Here is a 25,586-nt window from a genome sequence, read left to right as displayed (position 1 = left end):
TGTGAGAAATAGGTCACGACCAGAAGGTTCAATTGCCGAGGCATATATTGCTGATGAGTGTCTGACATTTTGCTCCAAATACATGGATGATGTTGAAACAAGATTTAATCGGGAGCCAAGAAATAAAGGTTTCTCCAATGAAGAAGCTTATGGTGTTGATGTTTTTGGGCATGGAGTTAATTTTACTTCTGCACATGAATTTGTATATGATGAAAATGGCATTGATCAAATGGTGTGGTTTGTGCTGAACAACTGTGCACAAGTTGAGAATTACGTCAAGTATGTTCTATATACTTACTTCTATATGTCTATTTGCTTCCAACATATGCTAATTTATATTTTTCTGCAGTATGTTCAGAGATGAATTAGAGACACAAGGGGTGACTAACATTGAAAGAATGCTTCGATGAGGATTTCAGACATGGTTTAGGAACCATGTTAGTGTTCATTGTCAGCTTATATATTGCATATATGCTAACATCTATTTTTCTGATATATGCTAACTTCTATTTTCTGATCTATTTGTGTTGCATGCATGTGCTAGATCTTAAAGTTGCATAGTACTAATCCAGAAGAGGTGGATGGTGATCTCTTTTCCTTGACATGCGGTCCTGATTTGAGAGTTAGAAAATATTCCTCTTGCATAGTGAATGGTGTGCGTTTTAACATTGTTGACCGTGACAAGAACAAGAAGACACAAAACAGTGGAGTAATGTCACAAGCTACACATCAGGGACAGTTAATTGATTTTTTTGGAAACATAAAAGAGATAATTCAGTTGGACTATAACTTAGAGGACAGGTCCGTAGTTTTGTTTAAGTGTGACTGGTTTAAACTAGATGGGAAGAGGACTGCACTTCAAGATGATGGCTTTTTTAGAAGTATCAATGTTGGAAGTCTGTGGTACAAGGATGATTGTTTTATATTGGCCACTCATGCTACAAAGGTTTTCTATTTGCCAGACACAAGGCTGGGTGAAAATTGGCAAGTTGTACAGATATTTGACCATAGGCACCTTTACAATGTAAGTCAGACTGAGGTTGCACAATATAATGCTGCTGCATATCAAGAGGACGACTGCTATGATGAGGAGGGTCTGCGACAAGCAGTTTCTGACATTACGTATGATAAGCCTTTAAACCGAGACGATGAGCGAGGCCCTGTTTTTCAAGCTGCTGAAATTGCCCGGTTGATGAAAGAGTCTAGAAAAGAAGTGAATGTCATTGATGATGAAGATGAAGAAGATGACACACTTATGGAGTACTTTAACGAAGAAGACGACACACTTATGGAGGTCGACAGTGATGACGAATAGCTGTTCTGCTGCAAGGATCTGTTTTAATTTTATGTTTTAATATTCTATTGTAAGGCTCACTATGTATATGAGACCATGTTCAGCTATGGACACTATGTTTGAAGTTTAGACCATATTTGTATTTGAGACCCCAATTTGTATTTGAGACCTAAATTTGTATTTGAGACCATGTTCAGATATGGAATTTATGTATAATTTCTGTTTAGTTCAAGTTTTGGTTCACTGTTGAATGCAAAAATTTCACAGCTTGGTAGTTCTTCACATGCCAAAACTAGCACTTGCATTGCAGAAGTCATTATAGAAGTCATGCCAGAACTGTCACTTTTTTCATTCCAGAAGTCGTTACAAAGATAGGGTGATTTAATTGGGCCATTGCCAATCACAGGAGTACATGAAGCCATTACAACTCAATAGAACAATGCATTTCACAATGTATATACATGCTGAATTGTCAATCTACAGGTTTATTCTACAGCCTGCCCTATGTTAATATTCTTTGACATCTTCGTGTCTGACACATATGCAAGCTGATTGCATCAAGACAATTTGAGTCTTCACAACTAGTCCATTCTGCACCAGCCCTACATCTGCATACACATTTTCCTTGGGCATTTCAACTGAATTTGACTGAATCATCTATTTATCTTTGTCAACAAAAAGTAGAACTTGCAGCACTTGCAGCAGCACCTAGCCCATTCTGCATCTGTCCTACATGTGCTTGAACATTGCCAACCTTTTTGGAGAGCAGCTATTGCTACCTGCAACTTAGACCAATTACTGCAGGGAAAAAATGTCAGGAGCTAGTGACTTAGTAAAAGAATTAAGATAGCAACGTTTCAGGGAGTGAGCCATCGAGTAATGGCAGGACCTGGCCACCCGAGCTCGTCAGCTACGCGCCGCTGCAGCGACCCAGGTGCGTGCGGCCATGATGGCGAAGAAGGGGACCGCTGGAGCCTAGGCTGCCGGAGCGCGTGATTGCCACCGCGCAGTGGCCGCCAGAGCGTGATCCGTCGGGGCCGCGGGGGTGCCGTTGCCGCCGAGATGCGCGGCCGCTAGGGCAGGATCGCCGTTGCGCTGGGAACGCAAGGCCGCCGGACGAGGAGGTGGCGCAGTCTGGGGCACAGAGGCCGGCGCGGGGAGGGAGTGGAGGCCGCCGGTGCGGTGAGGGACAGAGGAGTGCCGTGCGACTCTGCGTGCAGAATACGTGCGGTGGGGAGATAGGGATAAGGTAAAGAGACAATTGAAATAAATGGAAAAGAAAAAAAGGTCAATGACTGGTGGGCCACACTCAATGTATTATGCTCAAATCTCATACAAATATGGCAAATTTGAGTTTAAAAACGTTTGAAAAAACTACAATACACCAATCCAACCTCTAAAAACTGGACTCCAACATGGTACGTTAATATTGTTCAAATTTCATATAATACTTAACCAAACATGTGTACATTTGAGTTGAGCCTAATGGAGAATTTGCAATTGAATTAGCTCCAACATCCAACATTATATAAATCCAATCCAATCATGGTCGATACTTGATTTAAATTAATGTTGGTAATTTAATAATACCCAAAGTTCTAATATGAAAAGTATAAATTCTTTTGTAGGCCGTCTTTGGTAGGGCTTCTTTTGGCTCGGTGTACAAATTCTTCTTATCATTCTTGTTTTTTTTTTGCTAAAATCTCGAAAATATGTATCCAGCAGTTTTGCATCTTGGATTGACATTTTGGGTGCAAGTTGCCATTTACCTGGTCAAGCTGCGCATATATGCGAACCGGTGGAGCACTTGACTCATCGCTACTCCCGTGGCACCGTGACTATTCGCGCCATATGTTTCGCGACCCAGACTCTTCCCGCACCGTGGCTCTTTAGTTAGTCTCTTATAGGTTAAAATATGTTTTTGAAGACCATACCAAATCAAATCGTACCTTATATTTGAGAACGAAGGGACTGTAACTAGAATGCCTCAAATAGATCTATCTACCTCGGCCGTGGTGAATCTAGGTGCATGAATTGAATAGCTATCCTCATTTGCTTAGCTATTGTGCCTATCCTGCTTCCCGCACACACGAAGCCACGTGCCTTTAGATCCCGCTTCTTGGTCGTGGTGATGCCATGTTCGATCTTGGTCCTAGAATTGACAAAGAACACATCATAGAGAAAGATCTTAGCAGGAAGTTGAGGGGATCACACACATCATTACCTTTATTCTCCCACTTCACATCGCTTTTCAGTTATAAGTTGATTCACATGTCCATTGCTATGATCGAAAATACAACCATAAGTTCTATTATTACTCCTAATTACTTCTATTATTGTTGCGATGACCACATACCCTTCCAATTCAATCAATTCATAGTTACATGCAAAAATAAGTTTCACCTATACTAAATAAATTAATTACAGGACTTTAGTTATTTACTACAAGGCTTAAGAGAGGTTGAAAGAAAAAAAGAAGAGCTCAATAAATTAATTAAGTTTCACTGTTTTGTATTATTTTTTAACTAATTTATTGGCATTCACGGACTCTTAATTTATTGGCATTATTCAATTTCATTATTTATTCTCCCACTTTGACATTATTGGCATCAATTTTATTATTTATTTCTTATATCATTATAATTATAAGAAATTAATTTATTTCTTAAATAAGGATCCAAATGTTGTAACGAGTGATAAGAACAAAAGCTGGCATGAACGCGCGGCCTCTGTTTTGGCTTCTCCCGCGTAGCCTTTGTTTTCACTGAAAAAGGCCCGCCGCTTTTCCCTCCACGGGCGACAACAAATTTTTCTGAGTGCGAATTGACTCTACTATCCATATTCTGCACTTCTATCAGGCTAACATATCAGGGGTAGTATGGTATTTGTTGTGCCATCCTTCCATCCAAATATAAGGTCAGCAGCAACCCTAAATCCCCATTTTCCATATCAGCCGCCACCACCCACCAGCCACCACTCCACAGTCCACAGCCACCCATCTGCTACGACCGCCTGGGCTCCTGCATCTCAGACCGCAGCACCGCCCGGTGCGCTGCATCAAGCTCCTGCGCTCCTGCCTCGAGGGCCGTTGACGTCGCCCACCGCCAGGGGTCCTGCCTCCAGAGCCCGCCTGGTTGCCCGCCGCCGGGTCCATCACCCGCCGCCAGGGCTCCTGCCTCCAAGAGCGTTGCCACCAGGTTCGTCACCCGCCTGCAAGAGCGCTGCCACCACCTTCGCTGCCTCCAAGAACGGCACCACCTTCATCGCTGCCTCAAAGAACATTTACTGATGTCGATGAAGTGTGGTTCAAAGAAAGCACAAGGGCGTCGTCGGATACCAGGTATAGTGTTGCTTACATCATCTCATTATTGAATATTTACTGTCTCTGTCTGTGTTCATGTTTGTGGTTGATTGGTGTGGAGATCCAATATACAAGGTGTTTTGTCAGCCTGGCCTAAGTAATCTAACTCTATACAAATAGCATCCAGATTGTGCAGATGGTCATGATAAAAAAATACATTCTGAGATTGCTTTTAATCGGGTTGTTAATTGTTGTTGTGTTTAGTGGCTGATTTGACCAACCGAGGAGACCAAGCCTTCACTGAAGTACTAATTAGTATTTACACTAATTATTTATGATTGTAGTGATGTAGTTTTGGGAGTGCTATTTTGGGTTCCGTGATTTTGTTGTTCCACAACTTAGTACTGCTACATGAACCTTCACTGAAAAACTAAGTATCCAAACTAATTATTTAATGATTGCAGTGAGGTATTTTACGAGAGCTATTTTGGGTTCTGTGATTTTACCTAGCCACCAACTTAGTGCGATTACACTAACCTTCAATGAAGTACTAATTAGTATTCACACTAATGATTTAACTGATTGTAGTGAGCTATTTTTAGGAGTGCTATTTTGGTCATGAACTATCTAATATTATTAATATGCTGGTCTTGTTTTTTGTCATCTTAGAACCGGCGCTGCATCCATATCAATTGGTGCGCTTGAGAGAATGCATGAAGAACCATGCAAGGTTGAAGGAACTTGGACTTCCTGATCATTACTACAACCGACTTTTGGCAGAAGATGTTGCTGGTCATTCTGACAAAAATCAAAGTGAAGACATTCATTCTGACAAGTATGATCATGGAGACTCCGAGTCTGAGTATGATCCTTTACAGGATGATAATGGTGAAGAGGGTTTGATTGATCATGACAATGCTAAGGTGCAAATTCCTCCATCTGGTCAAGTCTTGTTGTTTTTCTTCCTAATTCAATATAACTCTCTAATACTATGCTGACTAATCCATGCTTTAATTTCTAGCAGTGCTCTAAGGAGAAGACTTGCAAGAAAACTAACAACCAAACTACAAGCATGCGCCCTGGTGGAGTCAAATTTCAGTCTCGCAAGAGAGTTTTTGCAGACCAAACATCTCCTAGAGTTATTACAAGGTCAAAGAAAAACACTGCCCAGCAAGATGCAAGCCTGACACCAAGTGACATTTGTGTGCCACCTCCATCTGGAGCTAATGAGAGCCACACTAGAGAACTTGTTGGCAACTTAGATGAGGGCACACAGGCGGCTGCTGAAGGCCAGTTCTACTACCACATTACTTAGTTTCATTCCATTACTGAGTCAGCTATAAAAAATGTTTAACCTGCTGTTTCAAGTTTAACTATATGAGGTATAAAAAATTTATTAATCCAATTATCACAGTTTTCTAGTAACATGCTCTATGCAGCAAAATTTTGAAATCTGTTGTTTGACACTAAAAAGTGGGCTCAACATGTATCAAAAATTCTATTTTCATATAGTTATTTTCCATGCTTCCTACTTGTTTGCTTTCTGAGCTTTTAACCTTTCCTGTAAATGGTTGTTTGATCATGTTGTGCTGTCTTATCAAACCTTGATGATATACTGAACATACCGGAAACTAGTATGCTTTAGGTGAATTAAAATCCACCTTCTCTGTCAGAGAAGAGATATGCACCTACATGGTAACATGATGAACTTACCCTACTATCATTAATTTTAGGTGATATCTCTGCTCTACTTGACAACAGTCACGAGACCTCTAGGGCTGATGCAATTGACCAGCCTAATCAGCACAGCCATATGGAGAATGGAGGTGAAAGATTCTCATTGTTGTTCTATAATTTTTTTATGATGAATGCTTTCTTACTTGCTGCCCTTTTTAGAGGGCTTCACCCAGCATGATGACAACACCCTTATGGCTAACGTAGCTGATGGCATTACCCAGCATGGTGACCACACCCGGATTACCAATGAAGGTGATAGTTTGTTCATCTGTTTTCCATATTCCATATTGTCTTAATGGATTAATGTTTATATGCAAAGCTTTAAATTCATGATCAGCTTAGATTAGTCTTTGTTTCACCCACAAATTTTAATTTCAATGTACATTTCCAACTAGGGGGAGAGAGAAGGGACCGGGGACATAATATGGGACGTGGTCTCCAAAGGTTAAACCGAGCACGTCGTGGCCAACTGCAAGTTGTCATAACTGAAGGGAATATTAGGCCAGTGGTTCCTCTTGTTGCTGCAAAGTTTGCATCTGAATGCAACATCATAGTTAGGAACCATGTGCCTATACTCACGCACTGGAAGCTATACAAGGAAAAACCTGCATCTGCGTTCGTTGATCTATTCATAGGAAACCTTAAGGTACATACATTCTCCGGTCCTTTCCACATTTAGTCTCAATATAAGAACCATTGTTTGTAAACTGTTTTATACCATAGATTACTGAGTTGATATTCTTTTTTATATATGTTCTTCCATTTAATTAGGCCAAGTTTGACATAAATACAAATGATGAGATAGTTAAAAAGGCTTGTATTGAGATGATGAAGTCTGCAGTTCGCCAACAAAGATATAGGCTGAAACGAGAATATTTTGATCCTTATCCACTACATTTGGTTACAAAAACTTCTCCTCTCAAATGCATGACTAATGAACAGTGGATTCAACTTTTAGAATCATGGAAAAGCCCCCAAAAGATGGTATGTTTTCTCTGAAAAACCAGATTGATGCCTTGTACATGCTGATCTACAACCAACCTTACATGTATTTTTCTCTTTGATGTAGGAGATGTGTCAAAAGAACAAAGACAACCGAGGGAATGTTAAGTACCATCATACAACCGGATCTCGTGCCTACATGGTTCATGTTGAAAATTTGGTAAGTGGGCTATGTTAAACACCATATAAATAAATGTATGCAACTGCTAGCTACTTAAGGGGGCAAATAAGGCTATCTATATGAAGCTCATCAATAATTTTGAAACTGTTGAAATGTTTCTCACTTTACATAATCTTTGGAATTTGAGATGTATTGATTTATGTGGCAACCCAACTACTTGTCATACTACTACTTTGATGCAAGGGAAATTTTAAAGAATATTATGTTCTTAACATGCTGCTGTTATGATGACCATGTTAAGCTACTGCTGCTACTGTACCATATTAAGATGTTTGTAACATGCTGCTGTAGGCTATTGTAACATGCTACTACTGCTATTTTATAGAAAATGTGTTTGTAAATTTGTTACAACTATTTGGATTTGGCATGTACATATGATCATTTTACTTATTGTTTATCTTACTTGCAGCATGGTCCTATACACCTATGCATTCTGGTTGCTAGCTGCAACTAGTGCTTTCGATCTTTCTTCTTTTTGCTTCAACTTGTTATACTTTCTTAGTTACTATTAACTAGAATCACTCAAACAGTCAGTAAGAAATTTCATTTATCAGGTAGAAATGTAGGTTGCATTGTTACGGCTTAGTAGGATAGGCAATAGAAAAGGAGGATTCATCATTTTTAAGTTGATTAGTAGCTATCCTGGTTTCTGTAACACTAATTTATGTTAGAACTGATGCATATAAATGTCATTTCCAGGAAGACAAATACAATGAGGAAGAGCCTAATGCATTTGATTTGTTCAAGGAGTTACACTATAGCAAGAAAAAAAAATGTTACGCCCCTGCTGTATAGGAGGCTATTGTAAGATAAATTTTAGACTTGGCTCTTCAACATATTTATTTTTAATTCTGTCATCATCAACCCTGTTTACTAATTGCTTGCTAGACACAAATGGAAAACAAGCTGTCTACAACAACAGAAGGTGAAAGACTCAAATCTATAGCTCAGGTTGTTGGTGATGTGCTTGCTGAGAACACCAAGAAGAATCAGTTTTTACAGAATGTGGGGTTCCAAGATGTCCTGCCTAGATCTAGTAAGCAAAACACTGAGATAGAACTGGAAGTAGAGAAAAGGGCAAATGCTGAGTTGCGTGTACAGGTAGCTGATTTGTCAAAGCAAGTGCAAGAATCTGAGAAAGCAAGGATTATGGACCGAGAGGAGATGAAGAGGACTCAATCTGAGATGGAAGCAAAACTTAATCTTTTGCTCAGTCAAGTTCGACCAAGTTAATTCATGCATGATGCTACATATCTTTTGCTACGACATGTATTTTGCTGCTGCTAACTTGTGTCAAGTCAATTTTGACCAAGTTAAGCTATAAATGCTTGCATTCTACTGCTGCTTGCATTTTGTTGTTGCTGCTATATGTATGTATTTTGCTGCTGCTGCATGCATTAAGCTGCTGGACTTGTATGCATTGCTTGGAATCTCTACTTATTGTTGACTTGTGCCATCTTAAACTACAACGTGTATGCACTTTGTATGTTAACTGATGTAATATGATGGATGAAAATTCATGTGATATATATGATATTAGATTGAAAAAATGAAATTTTTATTTGATGTGCTGCTGAAATTAGTAGTTATATGGGCCATATATATGGACTGTATATATGAAATTGGGCCCTGTATATGGGTTGAATGTGATGTAGAGTGGGCTGAAAGGGGCAATAAAAATTGGTGGCGAATTTGAGCTGCATAGTTGCTAAAAATGGGCTATAGAGTTGCTGAAAATGGGCTGCCAAAAATGGCTGAAGAGGAGCTGTGAAAATGCTTAAATTGGGCTAAAATGTGGCCCATCTTTGATTTTGGCCTATTGAAAATTGGGCTGAATCAATGTCCATGTCATCATCCATGTAAGCAACCATGATGATGTGGCAATCAATCCGTGACGGTTATTTTTCGTCACAGAAAATGGACTTGGGCTGGGCTAACTAGGCCTTGGGCTATATTGTGACGGTTTAAAACCGTCACTGATTGCGTTAATCTGTGACGGATTTCGATAAACCATCACGAGAGTTAATCCATGACGCTCAATCCATGACAGATTTTTTTCGTCATGGATTAACAGGTTCCTTGTAGTGTATGTTCTATGTAAATCGTGCACCTATCTTGCATCAAGATTAGCACTATCTCCAAACAGACCGAACCAAGCTTCCACTTGAGCCTCTTCATCTAGGAGTAAAAACAGGTGCGTCAAAAAGGGTTTCTTAGACTATGGTGCATTAGGCACAAACTATGCATCTATCTTGCACCGAAACTAACATTGTCTCCAAACAGACCGAAGCGAGATTCCATATGACACACGTCATCTAAGAGTTCCATTACGTGCGTCCAAATTGATTTCTTAACATATGGTACGTTCCATGCAAACTGTGCAACTATCTTGCATCAAGATTAGCACTATATCCGAAGTGACCAAATCGAGCCTCCACTTGAGCCTCTTCAACTACGAGTACCATCGGATGCGTCTAAAATGGTTTCTTAGCCTATGGTGCATTAGGCGTAAACCATGCACATATCTTCTACCAAAACTAACACTATCTCTAAACGAACCGAAGCAAGATTTCATATGATACACATCATCAAGGAGTTATATCAGGTGCGTCCTAATTGATTTCTGACCAAATCGTATGTTCCATGCAAACCGTGCATCTATCTTGCATCGAGATTAGCACTATCTCCAAACAGACCAAACTGAGCTTTCACTTGAACCCCTTGACCTAGGAGTACCATGAGGTGCGTCCAAAATGGTTTCTTATCCTATGGTGCATTAGGTGCAAACCGTGCACCTATCTTGCACCGAAACTAACACTGTCTCTAAACGGACCAAAGTCAGATTCCATATGACACATGTCATCTAGGAGTTCCATCTAGTGCATATGGTATGTTCCATGCAAACCGTGCACCTATCTTGCATTAAGATTAGCACTATCTCCAAACAGAAAGAACCGAGCTTCCACTTGAGCCTCTTCATCTAGGAGTATAAACAGGTGCGTCAAAAATGGTTTCTTAGACTATTTTGCATTAGGCACAAACTATGCACCTATCTTGCACCGAAACTAACATTGTCTCCAAATAGACCGAAGCGAGATTCCATATGACACACATCATCTAGGAGTTCCATTGGGTGTGTCCAGATTGATTTCTTAACATATGGTACGTTCCATACAAACTGTGCAACTATCTTGCATCAAGATGATCACTATATCTGAATAGACCAAATCGAGCTTCCACTTGAGCCTCTTCAACTACGAGTACCATCGGATGCGTCTAAAATGGTTTCTTAGCATATGGTGCATTAGGCGTAAACCATGCACATATCTTCTACCAAAACTAACACTATCTCTAAACGAACCGAAGCAAGATTTCATATGATACACATCATCAAGGAGTTATATCAGGTGCGTCCTAATTGATTTCTGACCAAATCGTATGTTCCATGCAGACCGTGCATCTATCTTGCATCGAAATTAGCACTGTCTCCAAACAGGCCAAACTGAGCTTTCACTTGAGCCCCTTGACCTAGGAGTACCATCAGGTGCGTCCAAAATGGTTTCTTATCCTATGGTGCATTAGGTGCAAACCGTGCACCTATCTTGCACCGAAACTAACACTGTCTCTAAACGGACCAAAGTCAGATTCCATATGACACATGTCATCTAGGAGTTCCATCTAGTGCATATGGTATGTTCCATGCAAACCGTGCACCTATCTTGCATTAAGATTAGCACTATCTCCAAACAGAAAGAACCGAGCTTCCACTTGAGCCTCTTCATCTAGGAGTACAAACAGGTGCGTCAAAAATGGTTTCTTAGACTATTATGCATTAGGCACAAACTATGCACCTATCTTGCACCGAAACTAACATTGTCTCCAAACAGACCCAAGCGAGATTCCATATGACACACATCATCTAGGAGTTCCATTGGGTGTGTCCAAATTGATTTCTTAACATATGGTACGTTCCATACAAACTGTGCAACTATCTTGCATCAAGATGAGCACTATATCTGAATAGACCAAATCGAGCCTCCACTTGAGCCTCTTCAACTACGAGTACCATCGGATGCGTCTAAAATGGTTTCTTAGCATATGGTGCATTAGTCGTAGACCGTGCACATATCATCTACCAAAACTAACACTATCTCTAAACAAACCGAAGCAAGATTCCATATGACACACATCATCAAGGAGTTATATCAGGTACGTTCCATGCAGACCGTGCATCTATCTTGCATCGAGATTAGCAATATCTCCAAACAGATTAAACTGAGCTTTCACTTGAGCCCCTTGACCTAGGAGTACCATCGGGTGCGTCCAAAATGGTTTCTTATCCTATGGTGCATTAGGTGCAAACCGTGCACCTATCTTGCACCAAAACTAACACTCTCTCTAAACGGACCAAAGTCACATTCCATATGACACATGTCATCTAGGAGTTCCATCTAGTGCATCCAAATTGATTTCTAAGCATATGGTATGTTCCATGGAAATCGTGTACCTATCTTGCATCAAGATTAGCACTATCTCTAAACAGACCGAACCGAGCCTCCACTTGAGCCTCTTCACCTAGGAGTACCAACAGGTGCTTCCAAAATGGTTTCTTAGACTTTGGTGCATTAGGCGCAAACCGTGCACATATCTTGCACCGAAACTAATACTGTCTCTAAGCACACCAAAGCGAGATTCCATATGACACACATCATGAAGGAGTTCTATCCGGTGTGTCTAAATTAATTTCTAAGCATATGGTATGTTCCATGCAGACCATGCATCTATCTTGCATCAAGATTAGCACTATCTCCAAACAGATCAAACCGAGCTTCCACTTGACCCTCTTCACCGAAGTACCAACAGGTGCTTCCAAAATGGTTTCTTAGACTTTGGTGCATTAGGTGCAAACCATGCACATATCTTGCACCGAAACTAACACTGTTTCTTAACAGACCAAAGAGAGATTCCATATGACACACGTCATCAAGGACTTCCATCGGGTGCATCCAAATTGATTTCCAAGCATATGGTATGTTCCACGCAAACAGTGCACCTATCTTGCATCAAGATTAGCACTATCTCCAAAAGACCGATCCGAGCTTCCACTTGAGCCTCTTCATCTAGGAGTACAAATAGGTGCGTCAAAAATGGTTTCTTAGACTATGGTGCATTAGGCACAAACTATGCACCTATCTTGCACCGAAACTAACATTGCCTCCAAACAGACCGAAGCGAGATTCCATATGACACACGTCACCTAGGAGTTCCATTAGTTGCGTCCAAATCGATTTCTTAACATATGGTACGTTCCATGCAAACTGTGCAACTATCTTGCATCAAGATTAGCACTATATCTGAACAGACCAAATCGAGCGTCTACTTGATCCTCTTCAACTACGAGTACCATCGGATGCGTCTAAAATGGTTTCTTAGCATATGGTGCATTAGGCGTAAACCGTGCACATATCTTCTACCAAAACTAACACTATCTCTAAACGAACCGAAGCAAGATTCCATATGACACACATCATCAAGGAGTTATATCAGGTGCGTCCTAATTGATTTCTGACCATATCGTATGCTCCATGCAAACCGTGCATCTATCTTGCATCAAGATTAGCACTATCTCCAAATAGACCAAACCGAGCTTTCACTTGAGCCCCTTGACCCAGGAGTACCATCGGGTGCGTCCAAAATCGTTTCTTATCATATGGTGAATTAGGTGCAAATCGTGCACCTATCTTGCACCGAAACTAACACTGTCTCTAAACGGACCAAAGTGAGATATCATATGACACATGTCATCTAGGAGTTCCATCTGGTGCATCCAAATTGATTTCTAAGCATATGGTATGTTCCATGCAAATCGTGCACCTATCTTGCATCAACATTAGCACTATCTCTAAACAGACCGAACCGAGCCTCCACTTGAGCCTCTTCACCTAGTAGTACCAACAGGTGCTTCTAAAATGGTTTCATAGACTTTGGTGCATTAGGCGCAAACCGTGCACATATCTTGCAGTGAAACTAATACTGTCTCTAAGCACACCAAAGCGAGATTCCATATGACACACGTCATGAAGGAGTTCTATCGGGTGTGTCCAAATTAATTTCTAAGCATATGGTACGTTCCATGCAAACCGTGCATCTATCTTGCATCAAGATTAGCACTATCTCCAAACAGATCAAACCGAGCTTCCACTTGACCCTCTTCACCGAAGTACCAAAAAGCACATCCAAAATGGTTCTTAGACTATGGTGCATTAGGCGCAAACCATGCACCTATCTTGCTCCGAAACTAACACTGTTTCTAAATAGACTAAAGATAGATTTCATATGACACACGTCATCAAGGAGTTCCATCGGGTGCATCAAAACTAACTTGTCTCCAAACAGACCGAAGCGAGATTCCATATGACACACGCCATGTATGTTCCATGCAAACTGTGCACCTATCTTGCTTCAAGATTAGCACTATCTCCAAACAGACCGAACCGAGCTTTCACTTGAGCCTCTTCATCTAGGACTACAAATAGGTGCGTCAAAAATTGTTTCTTAGACTATAGTGCCATTAGGCACAAACTATGCACCTATCTTGCACCGAAACTAACATTGTCTCCAAACGAACCGAAGCGAGATTCCATATGACACACGTCATCTAGGAGTTCCATTAGGTGTGTCCAAATTGATTTCTTAACATATGGTACGTTCCATGCAAACTGTGCAACTATCTTGCATCAAGATTAGCACTATATCTGAATAGACCAAATCGAGCCTCCACTTGAGCCTCTTCAACTACGAGTACCATCGGATGTGTCTAAAATTGTTTCATTAGCCTATGGTGCATTAGGCATAAACCGTGCACATATCTTCTACCAAAACTAACACTATCCCTAAACGAACCGAAGCAAGATTCCATATGACACACATCATCAAGGAGTTATATCAGGTGTGTCCTAATTGATTTCTGACCAAATCGTATGTTCCATGCAAACCGTGCATCTAACTTGCATCGATATTAGCACTATCTCCAAACAGACCAAACTGAGGTTTCACTTGAGCCCCTTGACCTAGGAGTACCATCGGGTGCGTCCAAAATGGTTTCTTATCCTATGGTGCATTAGGTGAAAACCATGCACCTATCTTGCAACCAAACTAACACTGTCTCTAAACGGACCAAAGTTAGATTCCATATGACACATGTCATCTAGGAGTTCCATCTAGTGCATCCATATTAATTTCTAAGCATATGGTATGTTCTATGCAAATCGTGCACCCATCTTGTATCAAGATTAGCACTATCTCTAAACAGACCGAACCGAGCCTCGACTTGAGCCTCTTCACCTAGGAGTACCAACAGGTGCTTCCAAAATGGTTTCTTAGACTTTGGTGCATTAGGCCCAAACCGTGCACATATCTTGCACCGAAACTAATACTGTCTCTAAGCACACCAAAGCGAGATTCCGTATGACACACGTCATGAAGGAGTTCTATCGGGTGTGTCCAAATCAATTTCTAAGCATATGGTACGTTCCATGCAGACCGTGCATCTATCTTGCATCAAGATTAGCACTATCTCCAAACAGATCAAACCGAGCTTCCACTTGACCCTCTTCACCGAAGTACCAAAAGGTACTTCCATAATGGTTCTTAGACTATGGTGCATTAGGCGCAAACCATACACCTTTCTTGCACCAAAAATAACACTGTTTCTAAACAGACCAAAGAGAGATTCCATATGACACACGTCATCAACGAGTTTAATTGGATGCATCCAAATTGATTTCCAAGCATATGGTATGTTCCATGCAAACTGTGCACCTATCTTTTATCAAGATTAGCACTATATCCAAATAGACCGAACCGAGCTTCCACTTGAGCCTCTTCATCTAGGAGTACAAACAGGTGCGTCAAAAATGGTTTCTTGGACTATGGTACATTCGGCACAAACTATGCACCTATCTTGCACCAAAACTAACTTGTCTCCAAACAGACCGAAGCGAGATTCCATATGATACACGCCATCTAGGAGTTCCATTGGGTGTGTCCAAATTGATTTCTTAACATATGGTACGTTCCATGCAAACTGTGCAACTATCTTGCATCAAGATTAGCACTATATCTGAACAGACCAAATCGAGCCTCCACTTGATCCTCTTCAACTACGAGTACCATCGGATGCGTCTAAAATGGTTTCTTAGCATATGGTGCATTAGGCGTAAACCGTGCACATATCTTCTACCAAAACTAACACTATCTCTAAACGAACCGAAGCAAGATTCCATATGACACAAATCATCAAGGAGTTATATCAGGTGCGTCCTAATTGATTTCTAACCATATCGTATGTTCCTATCTAAACCGTGCATCTATCTTGCATCAAGATTAGCACTATCTCCAAATAGACCAAACCGAGCTTTCACTTGAGCACCTTGACCTAGAGTACCATCGGGTGTGTCCAAAATGGTTTCTTATCTTATGGTGCATTAGGTGCAAACCGTGCACCTATCTTGCACCAAAACTAACACTGTCTCTAAATGGACCGAAGTGAGATTCCATATGACACATGTCATCTAGGAGTTCCATCTAGTGCATCCAAATTGATTTCTGAGCATATGGTATGTTCCATGCAAGCATATGGTATGTTCCATGCAAACCGTGCACCTATCTTGCATCAAGATTAGCACTATCTCCAAACATACCGAACCGAGCTTCCACTTGAGCCTCTTCATTTAGGAGTATAAACAGGTGTGTCAAAAATGGTTTCTTAGAATATGGTGCATTAGGCACAAACTATGCACCTATCTTGCACCAAAACTAACATTGTCTCCAAACAGACCGAAGTGAGATTCCATATGACACACGCCATCTAGGAGTTCCATTGGGTGTGTCCAAATTGATTTCTTAACATATGGTACGTTCCATGCAAACTGTGCAACTATCTTGCATCAAGATTAGCACTATATCTGAACAGACCAAATCGAGCCTCCACTTGATCCTCTTCAACTACGAGTACCATCGGATGCGTCTAAAATGGTTTCTTAGCATATGGTACATTAGGCGTAAACCGTGCACATATCTTCTACCAAAACTAACACTATCTCTAAACGAACCGAAGCAAGATTCCATATGACACAAATCATCAAGGAGTTATATCTGGTGCGTCCTAATTGATTTCTAACCATATCGTATGTTCCATGCAAACCGTGCATCTATCTTGCTTCAAGATTAGCACTATCTCCAAATAGACCAAACCGAGCTTTCACTTGAGCCCCTTGACCTAGAGTACCATCGGGTGTGTCCAAAATGGTTTCTTATCTTATGGTGCATTAGGTGCGAACCGTGCACCTATCTTGCACCAAAACTAACACTGTCTCTAAATGGACCGAAGTGAGATTCCATATGACACATGTCATCTAGGAGTTCCATCTAGTGCATCCAAATTGATTTCTGAGCATATGGTATGTTCCATGCAAATTGTGCTCCTATATTGCATCAAGATTAGCACTATCTCTAAACAGACTGAACCGAGCCTCCACTTGAGCCTCTTCACGTAGGAGTACTAATAGGTGCTTCCAAAATAGTTTCTTAGACTTTGGTGCATTAGGCGCAAACGGTGCACATATCTTGCACCAAAACTAATACTGTCTCTAAGCACACCAAAGCGAGATTCCATATGACACACGTCATGAAGGAGTTCTATCGGGTGTGTCCAAATTAATTTCTAAGCATATGGTACGTTCCATACAGACCAAGCATCTATCTTGCATCAAGATTAGCACTATCTGTAAACAGATCAAACCGAGCTTCCACTTGACCCTCTTCACCGAAGTACCAAAAGGTACTTCAAAAATGGTTTCTTAGAATATGGTGCATTAGGCGCAAACCATGAACATATCTTGCACCAAAACTAACACTATTTCTAAATAGACCAAAGCGAGATTCCATAAGACACACGTCATCAATGAGTTCCATCGGGTGCATCCAAATTGATTTGCAAGCATATGGTATGTTCTATGCAAATCGTGCACCTATCTTGCATCAAGATTAGCACTATCTCCAAACAGACCGAACCGAGCCTCCACTTGAGCCTCTTCATCTAGGAGTACAAACAGGTGCGTCAAAAATGGTTTCTTAGACTATGGTACATTAGGCACAAACTATGCACCTATCTTGCACCAAAACTAACATTGTCTCCAAACAGACCGAAGCAAAATTTCATATGACACATCACCTAGGAGTTCCATTGTTTGCGTCCAAATTGATTTCATAACATATGGTACGTTCCATGCAAACTGTGCAACTATCTTGCATCAAGATTAGCGCTATATCCGAACAGACCAAATCGAGCCTCCACTTGAGCCTCTTCAACTACGAGTACCATCGGGTGCGTCTAAAATGGTTTCTTAGCCTATGGTGCATTAGGCGTAAACCGTGCACATACCTTCTACCAAAACTAACACTGTCTCCTAACGAACCGAAGCAAGATTCCATATGACACACATCATCAAGGAGTTATATCAGGTGCGTCCTAATTGATTTCGGAGCATATTGTATGTTCCATGGAAACCGTGCATCTATCTTGCATCAAGATTAACACTATCTCCAAACAGACCAAACCGAGCTTTCACTTGAGCCCCTTGACCTAGGAGTACCATCGGGTGCATCCAAAATGGTTTCTTATCCTATGAGCATTAGGTGCAAACCGTGCACCTATCTTGCACCGAAACTAACACTGTCTCTAAACGGACCGAAGTGAGATTACATATGACACATGTCATCTAGGAGTTCCATCTGGTGCGTCCAAATTGATTTCTGAGCATATGGTGCACCTATCTTGCATCAAGATTAGCACTATCTGTAAACAGACTGAACCGAGCCTCCACTTTAGCCTCTTCACCTAGGAGTACCAACAGGTGCTTCCAAAATGGTTTCTTAGACTTTGGTAAATTAGACGCAAACCGTGCACATAACTTGCACCGAAACTAATACTATCTCTAAGCACACCAAAGTGAGATTCCATACGACACACGTCATCAAGGAGTTCCATCGGGTGCATCCAAAATGATTTCCAAGCATATGGTATGTTCCATGCAAACCGTGCACCTATCTTGCATCAAGATTAGCACTATCTCCAAACAAACCAAACCGAGCTTCCACTTGAGCCTCTTCATCTAGGAGTACAAACAGGTGTGTCAAAAATGGTTTCTTAGCCGATGGTGGATCTAGATCGAACCTGCCATCTGCTTAGAAATTACTTTAGACACACCCGATAGAACTCCTTCATGATGTGTGTCATATGGAATCTCGCTTTGGTGTGCTTAGAGTCAGTATTTGTTTCGCTACAAGATATGTGCACGGTTTGCGCCTAATGCACCAAAGTCTAAGAAACCATTTTGGAAGCCCCTGTTGGTACTCCTTGGTGAAGAGGCTCAAGTGGAGGCTCGGTTCGGTCTATTTAGAGATAGTGCTAATCTTGATGCAAGATAGGTGCACGATTTGCATGGAACATACCATATGCTTAGAAATCAATTTGGATGCACCAGATGGAACTCCTAGATGACATGTGTCATATGAAATCTCACTTCGGTCTGTTTAGAGACTGTTAGTTTCGGTGCAAGATAGGTGCATGGTTTGCACCTAATCCACCATAGGATAAGAAACCATTTTGGAGGCACCTGATGGTACTCCTAGGTCAAGGTGCTCAAGTGAATGCTCGGTTTGGTTTTGTTTGAAGATAGTGCTAATCTTGATGCAAGATAGATGCACGGTTTGCATGGAACATACGATATGCTCAGAAATCAATTAGGACGCACCTGATATAACTCCTTGATGATGTGTCATATGGAATCTTGCTTCGGTTCGTTTAGAGACAGTGTTAGTTTTGGTAGAAGATATGTGCACGGTTTACGCCTAATGCACCATAGGCTAAGAAACCATTTTAGACGCACCCGATGGTACTCATAGTTGAAGAGGCTCAAGTGGAGGCTCGATTTGGTCTGTTCGCATATAGTGCTAATCTTGATGCAAGATAGTTGCACAGTTTGCATGGAACGTACCATATGTTAAGAAATCAATTTGGACGCACCCAATGGAACTCCTAGATGACGTGTGTCATATAGAATCTCGCTTCAGTCTGTTTGGAGACAATATTAGTTTGGGTGCAAGATAGGTGCACAGTTTGCACCTAATGCACCATTGTCTAAGAAACCATTTTGGACGCACTTGTTGGTACTCCTAGATGAAGAGGCTCAAGTGGAAGCTCGGTTCGGTCTGTTTGGAGATAGTGCTAATCTTGATGCAAGATAGGTGCACGGTTTGCATGGAACATACCATATGCATGGAAATCAATTTGGATACACCCGATGGAACTCCTTGATGACATGTGTCATATAGAACCTCTCTTTGGTCTATTTAGAAAGACTGTTAGTTTCGGTGCAAGATATGTGCATGGTTTGCGCCTAATGCGCCATAGTCTAAGAAACCATTTTGGAAGCACCTGTTGGTACTTCAGTGAAGAGGCTCAGTGGAAGCTTGGTTTGATTTGTTTGGAGATAGTGCAAATCTTGATGCAAGAGAGGTGCATGATTTGCATGGAACATACCATATGCTTAGAAATCAATTTGGACGCACCTAATGGAACTCCTAGATGACGTGTGTCATATGAAATCTTGCTTCGGTTCGTTTGTAGACATTGTAAGTTTTAGTGCAAGATAGGTGCACAGTTTGCGCCTAATGCACCATAGTCTAAGAAACCATTTTGGACGCACTATTTGGTACTCTTGGATGAAGAGGCTCAAGTGGAAGCTTGGTTCGGTAAGTTTGGAGATAGTGCTAATCCTTATCCAAGGTAGGTGCATGGTTTACATGGAACATACCATATGCTTGGAAATCAATTTGGATGCACCCGATGGACCTCCTTGATGACGTGTGTCATATGGAATCTCGCTTCGGTCCATTTGGAGACATTGTTAGTTTCGGTGCAAGATAGGTGCACAGTTTGCACCTAATGCAGCATAGTCTAAGAAACAAATTTGGACGCACTTGTTGGTACTCCTAGGTGAAGGGGCCCAAGTGGATGCTCAGTTCGGTCTGTTTGGAGATAGTGCTCATCTTGATGCAAGATAGGAGCACGGTTTGCATGGAACATACCAAATGCTTGGAAATCAATCTGGACGCACATGATGGAACTCCTAGATGACGTGTGTCATACGAAATCTTGCTTCAGTCTATTTGGAGACAGTGTTAGTTTCGGTGCAAGATAGGTGCAAGGTTGGCACATATTGCAGCATAGGCTAAGAAACCATTTTGGACGCACCCGATGGTACTCCTAGGTAAAAGGCTCAAGTGAAAGCTCAGTTTGGTCTATTTGGAGATAGTGCTAATCTTGATGCAAGATAGATGCACGGTCTGCTTGGAACATACCATATGCTTAGAAATTGATTTGGACACACCCGATAGAACTCCTTGATAACGTGTGTCATATGGAATCTTGCTTTGGACACACCCGATAGAACTCCTTGATAACTCCTTGATAACGTGTGTCATATAGAACTCCTAACAGATCGTACGGAGCTTTCACTCGAGTCTCTTCACCTAGAAGTATCATTAGGTGCTTCCATAACTATTTCTAAGCCTACGGTGCATTAGGCGCACACCGTGCACCTATCTTGTACCGAAACTAACACTATCTACAAATGGACTGAAGTGAGATTCCATATGACACACATCATCTAGGAGTTCTATCGGGTGCGTCCAAACTAATTTCTGAGCATATGGTACGTTCCATGCAAACCGTGCACCTATCTTGCGTCAAGATTTGTAGTATCTCCAAACAGACCAAACCAAGCTTCCACTTGAGCCAACCAAGCTTCCACTTGAGCCTCTTCACTTAGGAGTACCAACAGGTGCGTCCAAAATGGTTTCTTAGGCTATGGTGCATTAGGCATAAACCATACACCTATCTTGCACCAAAACTAACACTATCTCCAAATGGACCGAAGTGAGATTCCATATGACACACATCATCTAGGAGTTCTATCGGGTGTGTCCAAATTGATTTCAAAGCATATGGTACATCCATGCAAACCGTGCACCTATCTTGCATCAAGATTAGCACTATCTCCAAACAGACCAAACCGAGTTTCCACTTAAACCTCTTTAGATTGGAGTATAATCGGGTGCTTCCAAAATGTTTTGTTAGTGTATGGGGTATTAGGCAGAAACTGTGCACCTATCATGCACCAAAACAAACACTATCTCCAAAATGACCAAAGCGAGATTACATATGACACGTGACATCTCGGAGTTCCATCAGGTGTGTCCAAATTGATTTCCGAGCATATGGTACGTTCCATGCAAACCATGCACCTATTTTGCATCAAGATTAGCATTATCTCCAAACAGACCGAACCCAAGCTTCTAGTTGAACCTCTTCACGTAGGAGTACCAACAGGTGCGTCCAAAATGGTTTCTTAGGCTATGGTGCATTAGGCACAAAATGCGCACCTATCTCGCACCAAAACTAACACTGTCTCCTAACGGACCGAAGTGAGATTCCATATCACACACGTCATCTTGGAGTTCCATCAGGTGCATCCAAATTGATTTTCGAGCATATGGTACGTTCCATGCAAACTGTGCACCTATCTTGCATCAAGATTAGCAATATCTCCAAACAGATCGAACCGATCTTCCACTTGAGCCTCATCACCTAGGAGTACCAACAAGTGCGTTCAAAATGGTTGTTTAGACTATGGTGCATTAGGCGCAAAGTGTGCACCTATCTTGCACCAGAACTAACACTGTCTCCAAATGGATCAAACCGAGATTCCATACGCGTCATCTAGGAGTTCCATCGTGTGCGTCTAAATTGATTTCTGAGCATATGGTACGTTCCATGTAAACCGTGCACCTATCTTGCATCAAGATTAGTAGTATCTCCAAACAGACCAAACCAAGCTTCCACTTGGTCCTCTTCACCTAGGAGTACATACAGGTGTGTCCAAAATGGTTTCTTAGGCTACGGTGCATTAGGCGCAAACTATGCACTTATCTTGGACAGAAACTAACACTGACTTCAAGCAGATCGAAGCGAGATTCCATATGACACACGTCATCTAGTAGTTCCATCGGGTGCGTCCAAGTTGATTTCTGAGCATATGGCACGTTCCATGCAAACTGTGCAAGTATCTTGCATCAAGATTTGCATTATCTCCAAACAGACCGGACCAAGCTTCCACTTGAGCGTCTTCACCTAGGAGTACCAAGAGGTGTGTCCAAAATGGTTTCTTAGATTATGGTGCATTAGACGCTAACTGTGCACCTATCTTGCACTAGAACTAACACTGTCTCCAAATAGACCAAAGCGAGATTCCATATGACACACGTCATCTCAGAGTTCCATCGGGTGCGTCCAAATTGATTTATGAGCATATGGTACGTTCCATGCAAATCGTGCACCTATCTTGCATCAAGATTAGTAGTATCTCCAAACAGATCGAACCAAGCTTCCACTTGAGACTCTTCATCTAGGAGTACCAACAGGTGTGCCCAAAATGGTTTCTTAGGCTATGGTGCATTATGCATAAACTCTACACCTATCTTGCACCGAAACTAATACTGTCTCCAAACGGACAAAGCGACATTCCATACGACAAACGTCATCTAGGAGTTCCATCAGGTGCATCCAAATTGATTTTCAAGCATATGGTATGTCCCATGCAAACTGTGCACCTATCTTGCATCAAGATTAGGACTATCTCCAAACAGACCGAACCAAGCTTCCACTTGAGCCTCTTCAGCTAGGAGTTCCATCGGGTGCGTCCAAATTGAATTCTAACCATATGATACGTTCCATGCAAACCGTGCAACTATCTTGCATCAAGATTAGCCCTATCTCCAAATAGACCGAACCGAGCTTCCACTTAAGCCTCTTCAGCTAGGAGTACCATCAAGTGTGTCCAAAATGGTTTCATAGAGTATGGTGCATTAGGCACAAACCGTGCACCTATCTTGCACCGAAACTAACACTATCTCCAAACAGACCAAAGCGATATTAGATGACACACACCATCTAGGAGTTCTATCGGGTCCGTGCAAATTGATTTTCAAGCATATGGTATGTTCTATACAAACCTTGCACCTATCTTACATGAAGTTTTGCACTATCTCCAAACAGATCATACCGAGCTTTCACTTGAGCCTCTTCACCTAGGAGTACGATTAGGTGCGTCCACAACTGTTTCTAAGCCTATGGTGCATTAGGCGCACACCGTGCACCTATCTTACACTGAAACTAACACTATCTCCAAATGGATCAAAGTGGGATTCCATATGACACACGCCATCTAGGAGTTCTATCGGGTGTGTCCAAATTGATTTCCAAGCATATGGTACGGCCATGCAAACCGTGCACCTATCTTGCGTCAAGATTAGCATTATCTCCAAACAGACCAAACCGAGCTTCCAATTTAGTTTCTTAGGTTATGGTGCATTAGGCATAAACCGTGCACCTATCTTGCACTGAAACTAACACTGTCTCCAAACGGACGAAGCGAGATTCCATATAACACACGTCACTAGGAGTTCCATCAGATGCATCCAAATCGATTTTCAAGCATATGGTATGTCCCATGCAAACCGTGCACCTATCTTGCATCAAGATTAGTACTATCTCCAAATAGACCGAACCAAGCTTCCACTTGAGCCTCTTCCGCTAAGAGTTCCATCAGGTGCGTCCAAATGGATTTCCAAACATATGGTATGTTCCATGCAAACCGTGCAACTATCTTGCATCAAGATTAGCACTATCTCCAAATAGACCGAACCGAGCTTCCTCTTGAGCCTCTACAGCTAGGAGTACCATCGGGTGCGTCCAAAGTGGTTTCTTAGTGTATGGTGCATTAGGCACAAACCGTGCACCTGTCTTGCACCAAAATTAACACTATCTCCAAACTGACCAAAGTGAGATATTAGATGTCATACACCATCTAGGAGTTTTTATCAGGTGCGTCTAAATTGATTTTCAAGCATATGGTATGTTTCCTACAAACCGTGCACCTATCTTACATGAAGATTAGCACTATCTCCAAACAGATCGTACCGAGCTTTCACTTGAGCGTCTTCACCTAGGAGTACCATCGGGTGCTTCCACAACTGTTTCTAAGCCTATGGTGCATTAGGCACACATCGTGCACCTATCTTACACCGAAACTAACACTATCTCCAAACGGATCAATGTGAGATTCCATATGACACATGTCATCTAGGAGTTCTATCAGGTGCGTCCAAATTGATTTCCGAGAATATGGTACGTTCCATGCATACCGTGCACCTATGTTGCGTCAAGATTAGTAGTATCTCCAAACATACCGAACCAAGCTTCCACTTGAGCCTCTGCACCTAGGAGTACTAACAGGTGCATCCAAAATGGTTTCTTAGGCTATGCTGCATTAGGTATAACCTATGCATCTATCTTGCACTGAAACTAACACTGTCTCCAAACAAATGATGCGAGATTCCATATGACACACATCATCTAGGAGTTCCATCATGTGCATCCAAATCGATTTTCAAGCATATGGTATGTCCCATGCAAACCGTGCACCTATCTTGCATCAAGATTAGCACTATCTCCAAAGAATCCAAACCAAGCTTTCACTTGTGCCCCTTTACCTAGGAATACCATTGGGTGCGTCCAAATATGTTTCTTAGCCTATCGTGCATTAGGCGCAAACCGTGCACCTTTCTTGCACTGAAACTAACACTGTCTCCAAAGAGTACCAACGGGTGCTTCCACAACTGTTTCTAAGCCTATGGTGCATTAGGTGCATACCGTGCACCTATCTTACACCGAAACTAACACTATCTCCAAATGGACCAAAGTGAGATTTCATATGACACACGTCATCTAGGAGTTCTATCGGGTGCGTCCAAATTGATTTCCTAGCATATGGTACGTCCATGCAAACCGTGCACCTATCTTGCATCAAGATTAGCAACTATCTCCAAACAGACCAAACCAAGCTTCCACTTGAGCCTCTTCATTCAGGAGTACAATCGGGTGCGTC

At 41.6% G+C, this 25,586-nt stretch overlaps 1 protein-coding gene and 1 pseudogene across 1 annotated transcript; both read left to right on the top strand.

The window, feature by feature from the left end:
• Positions 2,586–5,910, top strand: LOC110436429. The gene is made up of 4 exons (XM_021463528.1): positions 2,586–2,592; positions 4,248–4,634; positions 5,265–5,518; positions 5,620–5,910. The coding sequence occupies exons 1-4, from the start codon at positions 2,586–2,588 to the stop codon at positions 5,908–5,910; spliced, it is 939 nt and encodes a 312-aa protein (XP_021319203.1).
• On the top strand, positions 6,279–9,005 carry LOC8069454 (annotated as a pseudogene).

This window comes from Sorghum bicolor, chromosome 6, assembly GCF_000003195.3.
Source record: "Sorghum bicolor cultivar BTx623 chromosome 6, Sorghum_bicolor_NCBIv3, whole genome shotgun sequence".
NCBI lineage: Eukaryota > Viridiplantae > Streptophyta > Magnoliopsida > Poales > Poaceae > Sorghum > Sorghum bicolor.
This window is presented reverse-complemented; position numbering and strand designations above follow the sequence as displayed.

Bases quoted from the DNA above. Each gene is read 5' to 3' on its own strand.
- LOC110436429 (XM_021463528.1), top strand. The intron at 4,635-5,264 runs GTATAGTGTTGC...TTGTCATCTTAG, and splicing joins AGGGCGTCGTCGGATACCAG to AACCGGCGCTGCATCCATAT. The intron at 5,519-5,619 runs GTGCAAATTCCT...AATTTCTAGCAG, and splicing joins TTGATCATGACAATGCTAAG to TGCTCTAAGGAGAAGACTTG.